This window comes from Amphibalanus amphitrite, unplaced genomic scaffold, assembly GCF_019059575.1.
Source record: "Amphibalanus amphitrite isolate SeventyFive unplaced genomic scaffold, NRLGWU_Aamphi_draft 001243F_arrow, whole genome shotgun sequence".
Classification (NCBI taxonomy): domain Eukaryota; kingdom Metazoa; phylum Arthropoda; class Thecostraca; order Balanomorpha; family Balanidae; genus Amphibalanus; species Amphibalanus amphitrite.
Genome location: NW_024882736.1, coordinates 124,222 through 144,133, shown reverse-complemented (window position 1 = coordinate 144,133; position 19,912 = coordinate 124,222). Strand labels below are relative to the sequence as shown.

The following is a 19,912-nucleotide window of genomic DNA, read 5'->3' as shown; positions in this document are numbered from 1 at the left end:
TTTTTCATTTTTTATTTGTTTGATCTTTGAGTTTGATCCCAATGCCACTTCAATAGAATTTATTATGGATATCTTTGTTTTCATTTATCAGTTCTTATTTCACTGACTACGGAAACGGGGTACGTTCCTTACGTGTTTATATATATTTATTTTTTGACACACTTGAAACCTGATAATCAGAAGGATGTTTGTTGATGTTGAAAGCAGCAGAAATGCATTCCTCGTTCTTAGCATAGCAAACTGCCTTGATAATATTGAATTGTGATACTGGCCTGAGCCCCTCCAACTTTTCGGCCGGGGGGGGGGGGCGGGCTCGTAATGTATTTGAGCCCCCCCCCCCCCCAGCTGGAGGAATCGAAATCGGAAATCTACCAACCAGGGCTGCGGAGTCGATGGATTTTAGGGTGACTCCGACTCCGACTCCGACTCCGGCTTCAAAAATCGACTCCGACTCCTACTCCAACTCCGATTCCGACTCCGGATGGTTTTATTAAAATCCATACCATGATATTGAAGTTCATAATGGAGACGTTTTATCTTGCCTGAAACGATCCCTTGTGCGTTCCAAGACTTTGCGTTGCAAATATGCGTTAAAAATAGCATGCAGAATTACAAAGCAGGTTCTTGGGAATTCACCGTCTTCTGCTTGTCTCGCTGAAAACGTTCGTCCACAACAGCAAAATGGTCTTTTTTTTTCGACAAAATCTAATTTCGAGCGCAGTATCGTCAATCATATAGATGCAGTGCATGACGTTGAGCCGCTAGCGTTAACTCCGACTCCGGAGTCGGAGTCGGTAAGATTTTGGTGACTCCGACTCCGACTCCGGGCAGAAATGTCGACTCCGACCGACTCCAACTCCGACTCCGACTCCGACTCCGCAGCCCTGCTACCAACATAATTTCATAAATTCCGATACATAGGCGCGGGAACCGGGGGAGGGGGCAGTGGGGGAAGCTTGCCCCCACAACTCTGGGGCCGTGGGGGCGGTGCCCCACAACTTTTCATTAGACGCCCAGGAACCGTTGGGGCAGCTTGTCCTCCCCAAATTAGGGGTTATGGGTCACAAAGAAAGAAACATGGGTGGAACTTTTCCAGGGAAGTTGGTGGGGCAAAAAGTCGTCAAACCCACAATGTCCGATTATGAAGTTGAATAAAATGCCACACTGAATCAATACCTATCATTACAGATAAAATATTTTGCATTTAACTGACACAAAGCTCTTCAATACGAAAAAGATTAATTTGCAAAGCGACAAAGTCTTGGAAACCATCTAAAGTTGGTGGGGTAAAACACTTATTGGTGGGGAAAAATACCAAGTTGGTGAGGCAGCCGCCCCACCAACTGTATAGGAAGCTCCGCCCTTTGAAAGAAAGCATGTAAGTGCAAAATCCACCTCTTTCACTGGCTCAGCAACTCATTTGGCAGATTAAAACCTTATTCCAGGTTGCCAAAAATGTAGTTTCTTCACTCAGCTGAGACGGAATACCTCACTTTTTTGCAAATATTTTCTCTTTTTTTTTCGTTGCCAAGCTCTGAAAAATAAGTGGCCTAAAACCGATGAGAAAACTAGATTTGGGGGTACCCTAGGTTAGGTTTGCAAGATTTGCCCCCCCCCCCAACCAAAAAATCCTGGTGACGCCACTGCATGCCGGTCTCTAAGGACCCCACAGGACTTCTTCTGCCGGCCTAAGGACCCCTTGCCGGTCACTGAGACCCCCTGCCGGCTTGTAGAGAGTTCGCGTCAACAGCTCTAAAGGCCCCACACCCGTCTGTGACGGCTCCACACCACTCACCAGCGTCTATGAGGGCCCACAGCAACGCCTGTAAGGACCCTCATCGTCGCCTCTGAGAGAATCACACTAGCACCTCTGAGCGCCCACAACGGCACCTGCATGGCGGCCCCACACCGGTGCCTCTAAAGGCTCCTTACCGGCGGCTCTGAGGGCAGGGTGATTCTGAGCAGGGCTGCGGAGTCGGAGTCGGAGTCGGAGTCGGTCGGAGTCGACAGTTGTGACCGGAGTCGGAGTCGGAGTCGATGACTCGATTTTAGAAACCCGAGCCGGAGTCGGAGTCGGAGTCACCGAAAATCTGTCGACTCCGCAGACCTAGCAGGGCTGCGGAGTCAGAGTCGGAGTTGGAGTCGGTCGGAGTCGACAATTCTGCCCGGAGTCGGAGTCGGAGTCGGAGCTGGTTTTTGAAAGCCGGAGTCGGAGTCGGAGTCGCCGAAAATTCATCGACTCCGCAGCCCTGATTCTGAGGGTGCCACCGATAACCGAAGGCACCACACAAGCCCTTAGTGTCGCTGAGCTTTAATCCCATACCGGCCCTCCGAGGGCGCCACGTGCTCATTTCCCCACACCCCTCCCTCACACCGGGAGCGGGTAAACTGTGTTATACCTATAGCAACGATTTTACCACCGTTGTACGTTATGTATTTCTCAAAGTTGACTCAAGCTGGTGCAGTATAAAATCTGGCCTGCCAAACTTATGGCCAAGGTCAGGCTCAAATCAAAGCGGGATGACAAGAGCAGATGTTGTCAAATCGGTACTGTATCAGCAGAAACCATTCAGATGGCAAGGAAAATGCCGTGTATTGATGTTTAGATGTATAAAGGAAACAAGAAGGAAAAAAGTCCGGAAAAGGGAGGAAAGATCTTTTCTCGCTGCCTCAATGTTGAGGGGGCGCCGCCCCCTCGGCTCCCAAGTTGGGGGGGGGGGGGCAAGCGCCCCCGCTGCCCCCTGTTGCCGGGTCTATGCGCATGAACGTTCGCGAACTGTTCGTTGTTTGTTTACCAAAATTTGACCGATGACGTCACTTGTTCGCAAACACATTTGTTCGTGAACAGTTTGTTTATGTTTGTTTATTTGAAAAATTAAACAAACACCAAACTCTGAAAACAGGATGGAAAGGCTGGAAGCGGAAATCTACTTAAGGGATCAGAGGATTGATCAGCTGGAATCTGAAGTGCGCGCATGTCGTGAGTCATTACAGAAACGGGATGAGCAGTTAGACGACATTGAGCGCCACAGCCGCGCCGCAAACTTAGTCCTTCACTGCCAGAGATTTGTAAATAATCAGACATGATTGAGTTTTATTCACGATCGATGGCAACACAAGTCAAATTCCTAAAACCAATGGTTACGAGCGAGCGAGCGCAGCGAGCGAAGCGAAGTCTTTTCAATATAACGGAAAAATCTCAGTATGAGCGGCCCGGCCCGGCCCGGCCCGGCCCGGCCCGGCCCGGCCCGGCCCGGCCTGTAACGCTTTTGAGAGGCTTATATCTCAGCAACCGCTGGACCGAATGGCCTGCGGTCTTTTTTGCTGGGTAGCCCCATCCCTTCTACCCCGTAATTGACTACTTTTGATACATCTCAGTGACCGCCGTGGCACGTGCCACGTGAAAAGTCAAGGGTGTTCAAGCAGTTTTGCAAAAGTAATGATTTTGAGAGGCCCATATCTCTGCAGCGGCTTGAGCGGTTGTCTTCCGGTCATTTTTATACGGTAGCTGCATCCCTTCTACCAAAGGTCGGATACTCTTCATCTATGTGAGTGACCCCCACTGCACGTGCAAAATACAACAATAAGAGGTGCCAAATTTGTTCCCATTTCAGTAACTCGGTAATTTCTGGGGCGATTTCGCTGAAACTTGGCATACAGGTAGGCACCCACCAGGCAATACATTCCCATGTGTTGCGGTTAGGGTGCTACTGCACGTGCGCACGTGCAGGGGGCGTTTCCAGATCTCGAGAACGGCTGGGCCGATTGCGCTCAAATTTGGTACACGGCTGGGGACCGGTTAGTAGGGTGCCGTGCAAAAGTCATTTTGGATCCCGTTTGCACGTGCGCACGTGCAGAATGCCGCTTCCAGATCTCAGGAACGGCTGGGCCGATTGCGTTCAAATTTGGCACACCGCTAGCGACCGGTTAGAAGGGTGCTTTGCACAAGCCCGTTGGAAGTACCCTCTCGCCCTTCTGCACGTGCAGGGCTCACTATCTCGCTCGCTCGTTCTTCGCCCAAAAGGCGTTTTACTGGTTTTAGGAATTTGACTTGTGTTACCATCGATCGTGAATAAAACTCAAACTGCCAGAGATTTAGAACGAGGCGCGATGGTGAAGATATTAGTGAAATGGCGGTCAAAGCCATCGCTGTGCACGGTGAGAGTGTGCCCCCCCCCCCCTTGGTTAGGCTAGCGATGTCAAGTCCTTGGCTGTCGGGCCCCGGCCCCGGCGTGCGGTCCGCTCCCGGTGCGTGGGTGCGGGGCGCCGTCCTGCCGGTGGTCGACTCTGGCGGTTGTGTACCTTTTTGCCTGGCGGGGCGAGTCAGATAGTCTCCGGTGAGGTTTTCGCCATTGCACCACTAGTGGCCCTTTTTCAGAATTAGCACGCATTAATTCCCACATTACCTGAAAGTGGTGCAAGACATCACCGCATGATCAAGGACGTATTCCCTGCCAATGCAAAGAAACGAACTGCCCAAGGAGATTCGGTCCAACAGCGACAGGCCGCTCGGCCCAAGATTTGGCGCACGTTCGCACGGCTCGCCCGCCGGCCGGCCCAGGCCGCTCCGAACGCAAGTGTGGCGAGCCCGCCAGCCGACTGCGCTGCACTGACCGCCAGGACGCCCCAGGGCGTCACGTGACCGCATCTACAGCTGTTGCCAGCCACCGTTATCGGCCCCGGCCGGGCAGCAACTAAGGTCAGCGCGACGCGAACAATACAAACACATAGGCGCTTTTGACGTTAGATCTTAAGCCGACCACGGCACGTGCGGCTTGGACATCAAACGCGACAAGAAATCCGAAATCGGACAGTTTTTCTTGAGCACAGCGTTATGCCTACATGACATTTCAATAAGCAAATCTTATGGCAAAAGTCAAGCCACATTTAGGCGCACACCAGGTGACACCAGCTTCGACCCAGGTCAATGAGCTTACACTGAAAGAAAAAATGACACCCTGTACGGGGTATTGACGGTCATGTCAAAAATAACACCCGAGTGGGGTGTTTTGAGGGGAGTCGCTGAGCTATTATAAATGGGGTGTTTGGCGTACACCCCAGGAGAGTTTCGACGCATAGTGGGGAGTCGCAGCCCCTAAAGGGGGGTCAGCGCCGGCCCACATGGGGTTCTGTTAGACTCCAAGTGACACCCCTCAAATATCAGCCGTGCACCCCTTTTTGGACCCTAAGCACCCGACGGGGTGTCAAACACACAATTTAGGATGTTCAAAACAGCAGCTCAACTCCCCTGTTCTCCTGATATGACTCACCACGTTTCTCCCCACCTCCACGCGGGGATCCCGGGCTAATAGAATCAAGAGCCGCTCAGAGCATCTCTACTCATCTAAAATTTCACAAAATCCCAGGCGAGGAATTATTGCAGTTCGGATTTTTTGTTTTTGTTTTGTTGGGTTAGGCCCTTTCGGTCGACAAGACCATTGCAGAGCCGGAAGGATGATAGGATTTAGGGGGAGACATTGATCTGGGCAGGCACCCTAGTGAGTCGCCGGGGCTGAGCCCGTCCGAAGACAGGCCACCCAGCCCCAAGGCACTCACTGCACCCGGCTACGGGATGCGCTCCCTCAGGAGCAGCGGTGCCGCTCCAAGGGAGCAGCCCGCATGAGATAAAGTTGCCTGTCCAGCCCGGAGGGGGGTTGCGGCGTGGAGGAGAAGGATTTCAGTATCCTGAGGATAGAAGCACGGATAGGTGGAGTTCGGAACTTTCATTTTCATTTAGTTGAGTAGGTGCTTCGGCCCTTACAGGCCATTGCGCACCGTGTGTGTTCATATTATATTAGAAGTAGAGAGAGAAAGAGTGAATCAAAATAAGATGACCAGCCTACAATCGATGGAGTAGACCTATTTGAACGAGAAAAGAGAAGAGAAGTTGAAGTAACCCAGGATGATCGTCGCCTAAGACAACGTGTAATGACAATGTAATATCATGTGTTCGACAGTAATCTTGTATGTGTTGACGTTCTGTGATATATTTCCTACAATCTAGCAAGATGTGTTTGATGTCCAATACTACCATGCATTGATGGCAAGTAGGTCTTGGTTGGTGAGCAAATATAAAGTTATGAGTGAGATGGGTGTGTCCGATACGCATCCTTGTTAATACTTTTTCTTCTTTTCTGGAATGACGATTTGATGATGACCAATTACTTATGAGTGGCTTAATAATATGTAATTGTGTACCAGCTCCGTCTATGTCCCAAATGCGTTGCCAGTAGCGGTAGCAATGGTACGTAATGGAGGCACGAATGGAACAGTAGTCATATGGAGTTTCAGTTATGTGTTGCAGTGCTAGGGCCTGCTTGGCAAAGCGGTCTGCTGTCTCATTACCGCTAATTCCACTATGTCCAGGCACCCATAAAAATCTAATTTCGGCTTCTCTCTCGATGAGTTGTTGATGTATATCCAGTATTTTTAGGTGTATGTGCTGTGTGATATCTGGTCGTTGAAGACTTAAAATTGCTGACTTTGAGTCAGAGCAAATACATGCTTTTTGAATATTGTGCTGCTTAACAAGCTGAAGAGCATGGGATATTCCGTACAACTCTGCATAGTGTACGGTTAAATCGTTCTGTAGTCTCAACTTTGTTTCTGGAAGTGTGGAAGCAAAAATGCCGACGCCGACCGTGTTGTTTAACTTGGAGCCGTCCGTAAAAACAAATTGGAAGTGAGGAAAAGCCGCCTGGTACTCGAGAAATGTTTGCTGTATCTCATCTGCAGAAAAGGTGTGTTTTTTATTTGCGAGCAGAAAAGAAGTACTAAGAGGCCGAGCCGTCCAGGGGGATATGAAGAATTGGGGGAGGGGTGTGATGCTGGGTAATACATATCCAATGTCATCCTGGTACTTTTTAACCCTGGAGGCGATGGTGAGTCCCGTTCTTCTTTCGCATCTGCCAAGATAACTAAAGTGCAGCCTTGGCAGAACAGATGTTGATGCATAAGCGGCATGAGCTGGATGTTGTTTGATCTTTGTGTAATATCTGAGTGTAAGTTCTATCCTTCTGATGTGTAGTGGAAGAATGTGTGCCTCAACTTGCAATGAGTGGATGGGTGAGGTTCTCATTGCACCTAACGCTAATCTAATAAAGTTGTTTTGGACTGCCTCTAATTTGAGCAGGTTCGTTCGACTTCCTCCGGCGTAAACGACGGACCCGTACTCTATTATTGGTAAGACTATTGCTTTGTATAGGCGGAGCAGCGTAGATCGGTCGGCACCAGAAGCCGCGCCGGTAAGACAGCGAAAAAGATTAAGTCTTTTCTTGCATTTTATTTGTATGTGTCTTATGTGGTGAGTCATAGACAGCCTCCTGTCTAGAATTACTCCTAAAAACTTGAAGCTCGAGACAAGCGGGATAGGCACATCATTGAGCTGTGGATGATGCGTGAGTTCGAGTCTATTGTTTTTTGTGAATATCATAAAGGCCGATTTTGGTGCAGAAAATTCTAGGCCATTTGTTCTGGACCAGCGTTCGATTACATTTAGGGCACCCTGTAGCCGCTGTACGCCTATATCAGGGTCCCTAGATGTGCACCAAATAGCGCTATCGTCTGCAAATAAAGAGAAAGAAATATCGGAAGGAATGCCATCAAATAAATCGTCGATCATGATGTTGAATAGCGTTGGTGAGAGGCAACTGCCTTGAGGGAGGCCGTTTTCTAATTCGTGGTAAGTAGAAAAAATGGAACGGTGCTTGACTTGAAATCGCCTGTTTTGAGAAAGAAAGTTAAACAAGTAATGTGCCAGATGGCCCTTGATGCCAAGTCTTTGAAGTTTGGACAACAAAGCTGGCTTGTGGACCATATCAAAAGCATTCTTGATATCGAGAAATATTGCTGTGGTGTGTTCCTTATTTTTATATCCTTTTCGAATAGCACTTTCGAGTCGAACTAAATGATCTACTGGAGAGTGTTGCTTACGAAAACCGCATTGGTACTTGGAGAGTTTGCTATGCTTTTCGAGGAAGTACATGAGTCGCTTGGAAACCATTCTTTCTAACAGTTTTCCCAAACAACTACTCATGGCGATCGGACGATAACTATTTGGATCATAGCGAGCCTTTCCTGGTTTCAAGAGAGCGACAATTATACTGTTCTTCCAATCTTCTGGAAATAAGTGGCCAGAGAAGAGGTCATTAAATGTTTGAAGAATATAAAACCTTGAATGTTCTGAAAGATGGCGAAAAAATGAGTAGTGTAGTTTGTCGGGTCCAACAGACGTGTTCCCGGCTGAGTGTATCGCATCATTGAATTCATGCATTGTGAAAGGAGCATTATACTCTCCGTTGTTTTGTGAATTAAACATAGTAGGGTCAACTTCGAAAAGTTGACGTGCAGTGTTAAGAAAATCAGGACGGTATTTTGCGTTAGAACTGGTATGTGCAATAGTTTCTGCTAGACAATTTACCACATCCTGAGGATCACTAATCGTATCCCCAGTTCCCGGTAGCCTGAGCATAGGGAATGTTGCACTGGAATGTTTTCCGGAGAGGCGACGAACTAAAGTCCAAATCCTACTCAGTGGAGTAGAAGAAGTAAAAGACGAAAGAAAATGTTGCCAGGAGTCTCGCTTTGCTGTTTTAATAACTCTCTTTGCGTTTGCGCGTTCCCGATTTCGTCTTACCAATGCATCATCTGTGCGATGTCGCAGATAGGCGCGAAAAGCTCTTTTCCTTTTAGCTATGGCTTGACGGACAGCAGAGGTCCACCACGGCACAGCTTTACCTGTAGTGGGTGGTTTCGTAAGAGGAATGCATTGTTGTGCAGCTGATATGAGAGTTTCTGTTATATATGAAATTCCATCCTCTGGATGATCAAAACGTTCATGGTGTTGGAACTCGCATAACTCGGTGAATTTGAGCCAGTCTGCTCTGTCCAAATTCCACCGAGGAACGAACGAACCTATTCCAGGAACTGGAAAACAGAATCGAAGAGAAATGGGATAGTGATCACTATCATGTATGTCGCTATCAACAGTCCACTCGAACCAAGTGGCCAGGGACGGAGAAGAAATGGTCAAGTCAATGGCAGATTCGGTGTTGTGTGATAAGTGAAAGTGTGTTGGCTGATTGCAGTTTAACGTTACTAATCTATTCATGTCCAAGAAGTCTTCGACTATTTTCCCTCTGTGATCTAATGCCTGTTCATCCCACCATTCTGGACTGTGGGCATTAAAATCACCAAGTAGAAGAAATGGATTCTGAAACTGGTTGATGAGATGGTTGAGCTGTCTAAGAAGATCAGTGTCATCCAGATCCGGAGGAAGATAAAGACTACAAATATCGATGTTCCTGTCGTTGATATACATGGTACATGCAACGGCCTGTAAATCTGTTTGGATATCAAGTAAACTGTGTGTGTAATCATTTTGAATGTAAAGCGCCACACCACCGTGTCGGCGCTCTCCATAGAGCTCATCGTGTCTATATAATGTGTAATTAGAAAGTTGAAAATTATACTGATCGGTTGGTAAAAACCAAGTTTCTTGGAGAGCAATAAGTACCGGAGTAAGTACCGAGAAGAAGTTTTTTATTTCGGCCCACTTAGAAAGCAGGCCACGACAATTCCATTGCAGCATGGTGTGCGGATTCATGATTGTGGACGCGAAGATCTTCCACGGCTGGGCGAGGCCCAGCTCGACGCGCGGTTACGCCCCATCGCCACCCGAACCGGTGGTCGTGGCTGGCGATCTTTGGACTGTTCATCCGTGTGATGGGAGGGTTTTGGGCGAGCGCCACTCGACCTCTGGACTTTTATCCAGCCAGTGGAGCGGCTTGCTCCAACAGACTTTGCCTTCTGCGCAATCTCGGGAGAGACAGCTGGCTGGGAGTCAGGAGAGGACGGCATCTGTTCATCAGGGACTTCAGACGTCTGAGTAGTGCTCGTGGTGGCGATCGGTTCGGGGCACAGAGGCCGCAGCAGCTCCAGAGGAGGTAGCGCGGCGATCGGCTCAGTCTGTGTGCTGGAAGAGGTTGTCTGGGTGCTGGCAGCCTTAGCGTAAGTCCTACCGGGTGTTGGTGTTGTGGTTTGGGCTTCCACGCGACGGCGGGCCTCGGGGTAAGAGATGTCGGCTTTGGCTTTGAGTTCACAGATGCTTTTTTCTTTTTTCCAGGTCGGGCACTGAGAGGATGAGACTGTGTGGTCTGGGCTTCCGCAGTTGAGGCACGAGACAGGGGAAGTGCAGGGAGAACCCTCATGGGGAGCCTCACCACACTTGGGGCAGCGAGCAGTCTGCCGGCAGGAGGAGCTACCGTGTCCAAAGCGTTGACATTTGTAGCAGCGAAGCGGGTTCGGAACAAAGACTCTGACATCCTTCTTTAACCAGCCAATCACGATGCTTTCCGGCAGAGTGGTGAAGTCGAAAGTGAGGACTAACAGACTCGTGTCGCGTCGTTGGCCATCACGGAACGTGGTCAGACGTCGGATGTGGGTCACCCCGTCCCCTCTGAGCTCGGACAGGATCTCGTCTTCGGTCATGTGGCGGAGTTCGGGAGCGAAAATAGTTCCTTTGCAAGAGTTCCGAGCGTGGTGGAGCGAAATGGTGACCTTCTTGCCGCAGAAAGAAGTTGTCTTCAGGAGCGCCTTGGTGTGTTTGCGTGAGTTCGTTTTAATGATCAGAGTACCGTTCGCCGGTGCCTCGATGTCTACATCGCATGGACCGCATATGGCGTCTACCTGTTTTTGTGGCCAGAACACGTTGATCTTCCGGAAGGAAACTTCACTATCGCAAGGCTTAACGACCAGGTAAGAACCGTTCGAAGCTAAGTAAGGCTCGTCAGAAGAGCGATCAGCGGTGGCACAGGCAGGTGCGTAATCAAAGTTCGTGCGCGGGTCAGAGCTCCGGGAGTGATCGTTGGACGGGCGAGGGTCAGAGATCCGGGCGTGGTCGGCAGACAAGCGAGGGTCGGAGTCCAGGGCGGGGTCAGAGGTCGAGCAAAGGTCAGAGGTCCGGGCGTGGTCGGAGGACGAGCGAGGGTCAGTACCGGGTAGGGCAGCCGAGGGGTGGGTGGAGGAGGGAGGGGTAACGGTTGGGCGGGAGTCGGTTTCCATGGAGGCAGGAGCAGGGTCAGGAGAGGGATTCAAGACGGGAGGAGAGTCGGTGTCAGAGTCGGAGCAGGAATCAGAAAGCGGGCGCTGACGGCGCCGCTTCCCCATGATGGGGCAAACGGAAGTTGGGTGTAGGCAGTGAAGGGTCAAGGACGGGGACAGTTGGAATCAACGGGGAAGATGGGAGTGCGTGCGCGAGGAAAGAACTCAAACAGTACCCGTGAAATGCCAGCAATAGCAATATGCTAACGATCACCTTAGCCTGTGTGTTAAGTTCGGAACGAGAATCTCAGAGTAGGGGAGACCCGGGAGGTATGGGCCCCCTGGAGGTATGGGCCATCGCAGTTTTGAAGAAGTGTTGCGTATTTTTTCACATTTGACGGCGTTAACTGTTAGCAGCCATTTCATTATACAGCCCACGCGATTTTCAAAATCTTCCTCAGTCTTCTTTGGCAATGAGCGGTGATAAAGCGTTTTTGCCCTCTCCGAGTAAAATACGGTAAATACAGAAAATTCGTAATAAATTTGAGCCAGGCTCGTTTTTTATGTCAGACCATCGCTAACAACGTTTAGAGCATGGAAATTATGACTGGATAGACAATATGAAGCTTTCTTGCAAGATTATGAGCTGAGATGCTACGCACATGCTGGTGTCCTAGCCGGGAGGTTCGGGCCACCGACCCCCGTTGATCCTAAATAAATGAAAAGATGCTTTCATGGAATGAGCCCGTCAATAAGTTTTATTTTTGTCGCGCAGGGTCGAAAATTTAACTTCAAATTTCATTCGAACAGAAAAATATTATTGATCTTATATGATGGTGTATGATTGATTTTACCAAAATACATATGGGCCCAAGTGAACTCCATAAAGTAAGCTGTTGGCCGCTTATGCGGTTCCTGGGCTCTAGAGAGATCAAGGTAGATACCAGCCACGAGTATTCTTCTAATTGTCGAGAAAAGAATATGGAACATGGCACCGGCCCATACCTCCCGGGCCATGGCCCATACCTCCCGGTGTATTTTGATGGATCGAAAAAGCACATGATTTATTGAAAGTTATCTTGAGACAAAATAGTTGATCCCAGATGCATAATATCAGGCACACGTTGCAGGCGAAAGGCAATTTCACGTACACAAAGTGAAAAACCGGGTCTAGCCACTGCCCACTGGAAGAAAATTGCCTTTTCACAAAACCGGCCCATACCTCCCGGGTCTCCCCTATATTTATAACCGGTTGAGGAGTTACTCTTTCCGTTCGCGGCCTTGCGGCGCCCTGTAGTGTGCACAACCAACGTATGACACGGTTATCAGTCTAGATATCATCGTGATATAGTTGGCCACTCTACGCTATGCACGCTTTTGCCTTAGCTCCAAACATGCACCAGCCATTCGTGAAAAGCAGGTCCCGATTTTACCAACTTTAGTTTGCGCCATCTATCGGTAGGATTTGAAGCTCTACCTTCGGCCTACCGATATTATCCTTCGATACGGCGCACACAAAGCACGTTAATGAACACGAATGATGCTGCGAGAAAGGGCGTCTTCAACACCTTCGGTGAGGCTAAAATACATTCGCAGTTTACGCGTCCCGAAAAAAAATATAGCCGATCACAGCGCGGAGACGGCGCCCGGGGCAGATGGCAGCACCTGTGTTGGTGGAATGCAACACGGGGTGTCACTCCAGGATAATGACACCCCAGAGGGGTTTCAACGGGGGTGTCTCAGCGACACTCCAATTTTTTGGCCTGCAATTTTTGGGGAGTTCGCTAGCCGAACCTCTCCCAAGGGGGTCATGTACATTTTTGGGGCGTCAAAAGGTAATGGGGCTCCCGTGTCGGGTGTCACAACACCCATGACATCCTAAAATCATGAAAATGGAGCCTAATTTAGGAGTATTTTGGAGTATGGGGTGTCAGATTGTAAGAAATGGAGTTCCCCGATTTCTTTCAGTGTAGTCGTATCGAACAGGAGCCACAGCCGCTCGCGGACTGAACTGGCTCACGTTATCCACCGTAGAAGCAAAATGGCGCAAAATGGCGCGATGCCCTTTGGTGGACATGGTCAGAAGAGATCGGCGATTCGAACGATGTATAATACGACATGTTCCAGAGTGTGCTACTTAACATAAAGCTTAATATGTAGGCCGCCATCTCCAGTTAATAATTGTCCTGTTATTGTGTCCACAATATTCGGCAAAAGTGGTCTATTTAAGTCAGTGGCGGCGGATTCGATTTTGGCGTGGGGGGGGGGGGGCAAGATCCCAGTCGAGATGATGTCATAGGCGGATCCAGAAAGGCGTTTTCGACGCTGTAGGGGACATACCCCCCCCCCCCCAAGTGTCCAAAATCCAAAAACTTCTCGGATTTCGATTCGTTACGGACCTACTGCTGAACAGCATAAAGCAAAAAACATTTTGATAAAAGTTTTATTATTAGGAAACATAAGGTACGTTTTGATTTCGGGCGATGCAAGGGGAGGGGGAGTAAATGTTTGCTTTATATGCCCGCTCCCTGGATCTGCCAGTGGACGATGTAACGATTTTCGCATTGCTGTATTAGAAAAAAGCTCCAATGGGAAAAATTGTGCCATAGCCCATAACCCGATCGCAAATCAGATTTGAAGAACGGTGCCAAACCTTTTGAAGTAGGCGAGCGTTATTCTTCAATGAGGTAACTCGTTACCATTTCCTCTGTTCATTTTACGTTCGATTTCCGTTTAACCTTCCTTTAAAAAGTATTTCTGAGACAGATATCAACTGAAACTAGCTAACAGCGGGAGGAGACCGCTCAAACATTCAGAGACAGTCGGTCGCATCTAAACCTATTGGGACAGCAATCCGCCAGAAACCCACCCCAAGGCAGTAGTTCGCCAACTAAGCTCACCGAGACGGGCTGTCTCGATGGGTTTATCCTACAGTTAAGCCTACAGCAAGGCTTAACTAAGGCCCAAACGCTCGTCAAGCTGGGAACGGAGGGCTGAGGTGAGGGAGTCGAGCGGCGGACTAGGGTGAAGGAATTCGGTGGACTGGATGCAGAAGCTCTGGGGGGGGGGGGGGGGCGTTTCTTTATTAGGACTTTAGGGTGCGCTGACTGCGGTAAGGTTCAAATTATCACACCAAATTTTGCCACGACATCTACCGGTTCAGGCACTCGAGAATCAGCGGCCAGTGATATCTGCAAAGACGAAGCATTTCCAACCCAGCTTCAGCCTAGTGTGGGCGCCTCAGGTGGCTTTAATTACAGTTGCACATACCAAACGACCTCAGTGCAGCCAGTCTGTCGCCGAAACCATTCGGAACAGACTTCAACGAAAAGTGAGACAAGGTTAGTGCTATCGTTAAGTGCCATTATAGACTTGGACCCCGTTGGCTTGACCCACTGAAAGGTGGTAGTTATCCGACGCTGCGGGGCATACTCATTTTTCCAAAATGCCTTAGATTTTGCTTTCGTGTTCGATGCTCTGTATTCTATAGCCAGCCTTTAGCCAGAGGGGGCCCCACTAATGATCAGTGCCCTAACCCTCAAAAGTTTCCAACGTTAATTTTTACTTATTTAATAGTGAATACTGAAATAAAGCGGATACTGAACTGTGAACATCCAGTTTTTAGACTGGCCCCACACAAGCCTCCGAATGCCCAAAGCAGATCTCTGATGACTGGCCTTCGGGTGTCATACCGTGCATTGGTCAATGTGGTCAATGTGTAAGACCTCGGCGTTTACCATTTTACTTGCACTGGAAACTGTTGCGCTCGAAAAAAAATCAGGGGAGTGGCTTATTACGAGCGCTCATCAGTCCTAACTACCCGCAAGCGAATGGCTAGCCCTTCCGTCTCCGCTCGCTTGCGATTTGGCATTCATGTAGGTACAAAATAGCGGTAAACGACCACTGAGGGTGTGAGTTGCGTCTCTTGCACACTTAAAATATCTCTAAATCGAATCTGAAAAGACAAAAAAATGCTATAAAGCGGAAATGGTTAGCATTTACACATATTCAAAAGGCACCGTTGGACAATCTGTAGGAGCGCATAGCTGCAATATCAGGCTATGGACATTTTCCTCATGTTTAGGGCACAAATTATGGAGAGGCAAGAATATACGTTTGTCCCTTCTCCAGAAAGGGAACGATGCCTCCTCTGCCGCTCCGTATCCGTCGCCCCTGTAAGCGGTCACTGAAGGCCTGGGTTGCCGCTGCGTCACGTTGACGCTTATAATGTCTCCAAAACTAGGTTGAAGAGAGGAAAACTTGAATTGAACGCAAACACTTGTCATTTAAGAAAGGCAACGTATGATAAAGTATATGGGCATCTGGTTACATCTTCAGATGATCGAACAGAATAATCAGGTATATGTTTCTTGTCTAAGTTTTGTCACAAATTATGGGGGGGCAAAAAGATACTTTTGCCCCCCCACGAGTTTGCCAGGGGGGCAGCTGCCCCCCCCTGCCCCCCGAATCCGCCGCCCCTGATTTAAGTTTATACAATGAAAATTGTGGTTTCTAGGGCTTCTACGTAAACTCAGCTTCACAGCCATGCCACTAATTTTTAATATTTTCTCACCGAAAGCCTTACAAATTGATGTTCATCTCACCCTACTTTTTAGGGTCCGCCGGTGGTGTCCGCGCGCCTCTCGACAAACTTCGATTTTACGGTCAGTTTTACCAAAGATAATTATTTTTTAGGAGGTAAAAATGGCACCATCGGATAGTTTGGAATGTTTTGCACACGATTAGACTGCTTTTTACTCAAAAGGAGAGAAAAAAATTGAATTTATGCGTGCTAATCCTGAAAAAGGGCCACTGTGCATTGGTCGGTGAGTTTTTGGACCGAGATAGATGATAACTGTGTACCTATACAAGTATTGTCGATTGAGGAGGGGGAGGGGAAGACAAGGGGTCTGGTGGGTGGGTGTTTATCCGGGAGCTGTATCAGTTAGACGCTTCCTGAAAGTGGGAGTTAGGTAAGCCTGTGATGCGCTGTATGCTGGAGTAATTTGGTAACCTACAAAGAAGTGTTCTTAATTTTTCACGTGGCCGCGTGCCGAGCGCGTTAGCAGCGCTCGGTAGCTGTAGGGACGACTGTTTGCTTGTTAATGGTGGTGTATGTCGTATGTTTGATTGTTTTCTTGCATTTTCGTTAAAGGTAGTGTGCCAGCCTTCCTGGACCGTATGGAGTTAATGGCCGAGATAAGGAGAACCGGATTTTTAGAACTTATCCATACCTTCAAAACTCATGGAAACGTCTTAAATTCTTCAAATTTTGAGTACCCCAGTGCGAAATTCGCCCCGACGGGTTGTCGGTCGTACCCCAACCACATTTCACACCACTATGAACAATAAATGCACACACTGAAATCGCTATTACCGATATGCTCATCCAATCAAGTTTCGATAAACCCGTTCATCATCATCTCCTGCGGTTTCGAACACGCCTGTTAGGTGGTGCGGTAGACCGCGCCCAAAGCCAGGGTCCCGGTAACGTGAGGTAGCCGAGTCGGGGCAGCGTGCGCTGACCCAAGCCGGGGCCGCGCGTCCTCCCGCTGTCATGTGATAGCCCGGGGCTGCCCGCGGGGATGCGGTAGACCGCGCCCAAAGCTGCGGCCCCGGCTTGGGTCAGCGCACGCTGCCCCGACTCGGCTACCTCACGTTACCGGGGCCCTGGCTTTGGGCGCGGCTTCTGCTCATACTTTGTGGTGCGGTGGTGGTGCGTCGGGCCGCGCGCTCTGACTTCGGCCAAGAAAAATGCGTCAGCTGATCATTGTCATTTCTGCCACTTGCGTGTGGTGAAATGGGGTCATAACTTAAGAGACGGCTTTTTCATATCAATTATTTTACATAAAATCATATTTCAAACCATAAATAATGTTCGACAGCCAAATAAAAGAAACAATACCACCAGTACAACGCCTGTATAACGCCTTTTGGGGCGACTAACGGAGCGAGCGAGAGGGTGGGCCTTGCACGTGCGAAACTGCGAGGGGGTACCTCCAACTGACTTGTGCACGGCACCCTACTAACTGGTCTCTAGCGATGTGCCAAATGTGGGCACAATCGGCCCAGCCGTTCTCGAGATCTGGAAGCGGCACCCTGCACGTGCGCACGTGCAAAATGGGTCCCAACTGACTTGTGCACGGCACCCTACTAACCGGTCCCTAGCCGTGTACCAAATTTGAGCGCAATCGGTCCAGCCGTTCCCGAGCTCTGGAAACGACCCCTGCACGTGCGCACGTGCAGCAGCACCCCAACTCTGGCACATGTATATGCAGTGCCTAGTGGGTGCCCACCTACATGCCAACTTTCAGCGCAATCGGCCAAGTAGTTACCGAGATATTGCAACAATTACAAAACTGACACCTCTTCGTTTTGCACGTGGCACGTGCATAAGGGGTCACCCACATGCATCGGGAATAGGCCAATACTTGGTAGAAGGAATGAAGCTACCCTACAAAAATTACCGCGTGTAAATCGGTCAAGTGGTTGCTGAGATATAAGCCTCGCAAAAGCGTGACCACGGCCGGCGGCCGGCCGGCCGCTCATACTCAGAAATTTCCGTTAATCTAAGGAAAGACTACGCTCGCTTCGCTCGCTCCGTAAATACAGGCTTACAGTTTAAGGCTCGACATTGTGTTGTCTACGATTAGACAGCTGATAACTCATTCCCGTACGTCGTAACTCTATAATGACCTTTGCTTATTGTCACATGTGCGCCGCATTCGCGATTGTTGCCGACGCCTGTTTGCAGGTCAGCCCACTACAGTTGTTATACATATCGAAAAACCGATAAACTTTTAGGCGAAAAAGGCACTATTCCAGGCCCATTTTTGATTTTTTTGCGATATTAGGTAAAAACAGAAGCTTCTTATCACAGGAAAAATAAAATGGGAAATCTTTCAAAGGTGGCACACTACCTTTAAATGGTCAACGTCCTAATCGGTTTCTGTGCTTGACAGTCTGCGTGCGAGAAAAGGGCGGGACTAGGGAATGACCGCAGCGAGCTGCTTCGTAAGATGGGCACGCGTTTATCACTCAGATGCGGATTGCATGAACCTGTATCTTGCCAATGCCTGGACAGGTTTCTATACACTGAAAACAGTTTAACCCAGGGCCGGCGAGTAAACCGGTGTTTCGCGGGTACCCCTATCCGCAACCATTTTTAACCACCCTCCCAGGAGTACAGTAAGGTCCCATTGCAGTGTAGCCGTATCTGCCTCAGCGGTTATATCCGCTCAGAGCAGGTATGACTAAAAGGGGTTACCCTCCACGCCTACCCTTCGCCGACCAAGTCACGAGGGCCAAAAAAAAAAAAACTCCCACGCTTGACCATATTTGAGGGAGATCATCTATATTATGACAATGTCACACCTAGAAAACGTCGGTGAGAAAGTTTCACGTCGGTGGGAACGGTCAAATCGAATTCCCATAGAAAATTCGACATGACCCAGTCACCGGTAGTCGTACAGACCGCCCGAGATTAAGAAGATGTCTCGCGACTGCGTTCGTGACCTATATAAGAATCAAAATGGTTTCACTTGGTAGTTTCGGAAGAAAAGGCGTTGCCAATCGTCCCGTGATGAATATTGCAGAGGTTTTAAAGATGCACCCTAACAATTGTACTTTCGCCCCCACTTGAAACCGCCAAACAATGTGCCAATATATCATTGGTGCAAAAAAAAAGTTAAAAATTGCTGTAATTCAAAACTGTATGAGACAACGCCATCTAGTTGTGCCAGTAGATCCAACTCCTTCAGGGCAGGTTATGTAAAGGTTCGCCAACCACGGATACGCGTTTACGATATCTCGAGTAGTTCCAACTCTTTCAGTGAGGGCTATGCCAATGACTCGACACCCGCGGGGACAATATCCGGTGCTGAGTAGCTACCTTACTGCAGACTGTGGGTACGGTGCATATTTACGGGTAATAAGGCAGGCAAGTCTGTCTACCCTCTAGCTAGAATCTGGACATGGCGAGTTAATACACATATACCACCCGCAGAGCAACGCTTAATTCGCCAGCTTCGGGTAAAATTGTTTTCAGTGTAGTGAGCTTTAACGTAAGAGGTAACGGGGAAGAAGGGTCAGATGCAGCAGCTTGTCTCGCAAATGGAGGGTGCACTGGCTGATGTGTATAGTTGGTTTTGTCAAAATGGGATGAGTCTGAATGCTAAAAAGACACAGATGCTCGTGATGGGAACACAGGCGATGCTTCGTGGGCTGCCGCCGGTCACGCTCAGTTTCTGTGGGACGGTAGTGCCTGATGCCAAGGTAGTCAAGAACCTCGGAGTGTCAATCGATCGCCATCTTACGTTCGAGTCGCATATTGATGACATGTCACGCAAATGCACCGGAATTCTAATCGCCCTGAACCACGCACGCCATGTGATACCTAGGACTGCACTAAAATGTATCGTTCAAGCACTTGTTCTATCGATTGTGCGCTACTGTATGTCAGTGTACGGCTCCTGTACGGATACGCAGCTCCACCGTGTGCAGAAGATTGTGAACTTTTGCACACGGGTCGTGACCGGTAAAAGGAAGAACGACCATGTGTCCGGAGCTATACGGCAGCTGGGGTGGTTCACAGCTAAACAGCTGGCATCGTACCACGCAGTATATGCCGTCGAGCGTGTGATTGTGTCCGGTCAGCCCGAGTATTTAAGACAGACCATCGGACCCAGAGCCTGCCAGCGGCACCAGCACCAAAGGAGACGAGCCGATTCGTTCACCCTCCCCGCTATTCGCACAGAGTCTGGGAGACGACGTCTTTGTTACCGAGGTGTGTCGCTGATGAATGACATGCGCATAGAGCCCGGCATGCCGGCATTTAAGGCTATGTTGAGGCGGGCTACTATGTCGCTATAGG

The 19,912-nt window shown here is 49.2% G+C and overlaps 1 protein-coding gene across 1 annotated transcript; it reads right to left on the bottom strand.

Annotated features, from left to right (window-relative positions):
* Window positions 1-5,859: 5,859 nt before the first annotated feature.
* On the bottom strand, window positions 5,860-7,823 carry LOC122371432. Its single transcript, XM_043347760.1, has 2 exons — window positions 6,122-7,823; window positions 5,860-5,913 (listed from the first exon to the last, which is right to left on the bottom strand). Exons 1-2 carry the CDS (start codon window positions 7,814-7,816, stop codon window positions 5,860-5,862), a joined length of 1,749 nt encoding a protein of 582 aa, XP_043203695.1. The 5' UTR covers window positions 7,817-7,823.
* Window positions 7,824-19,912: the final 12,089 nt, after the last annotated feature.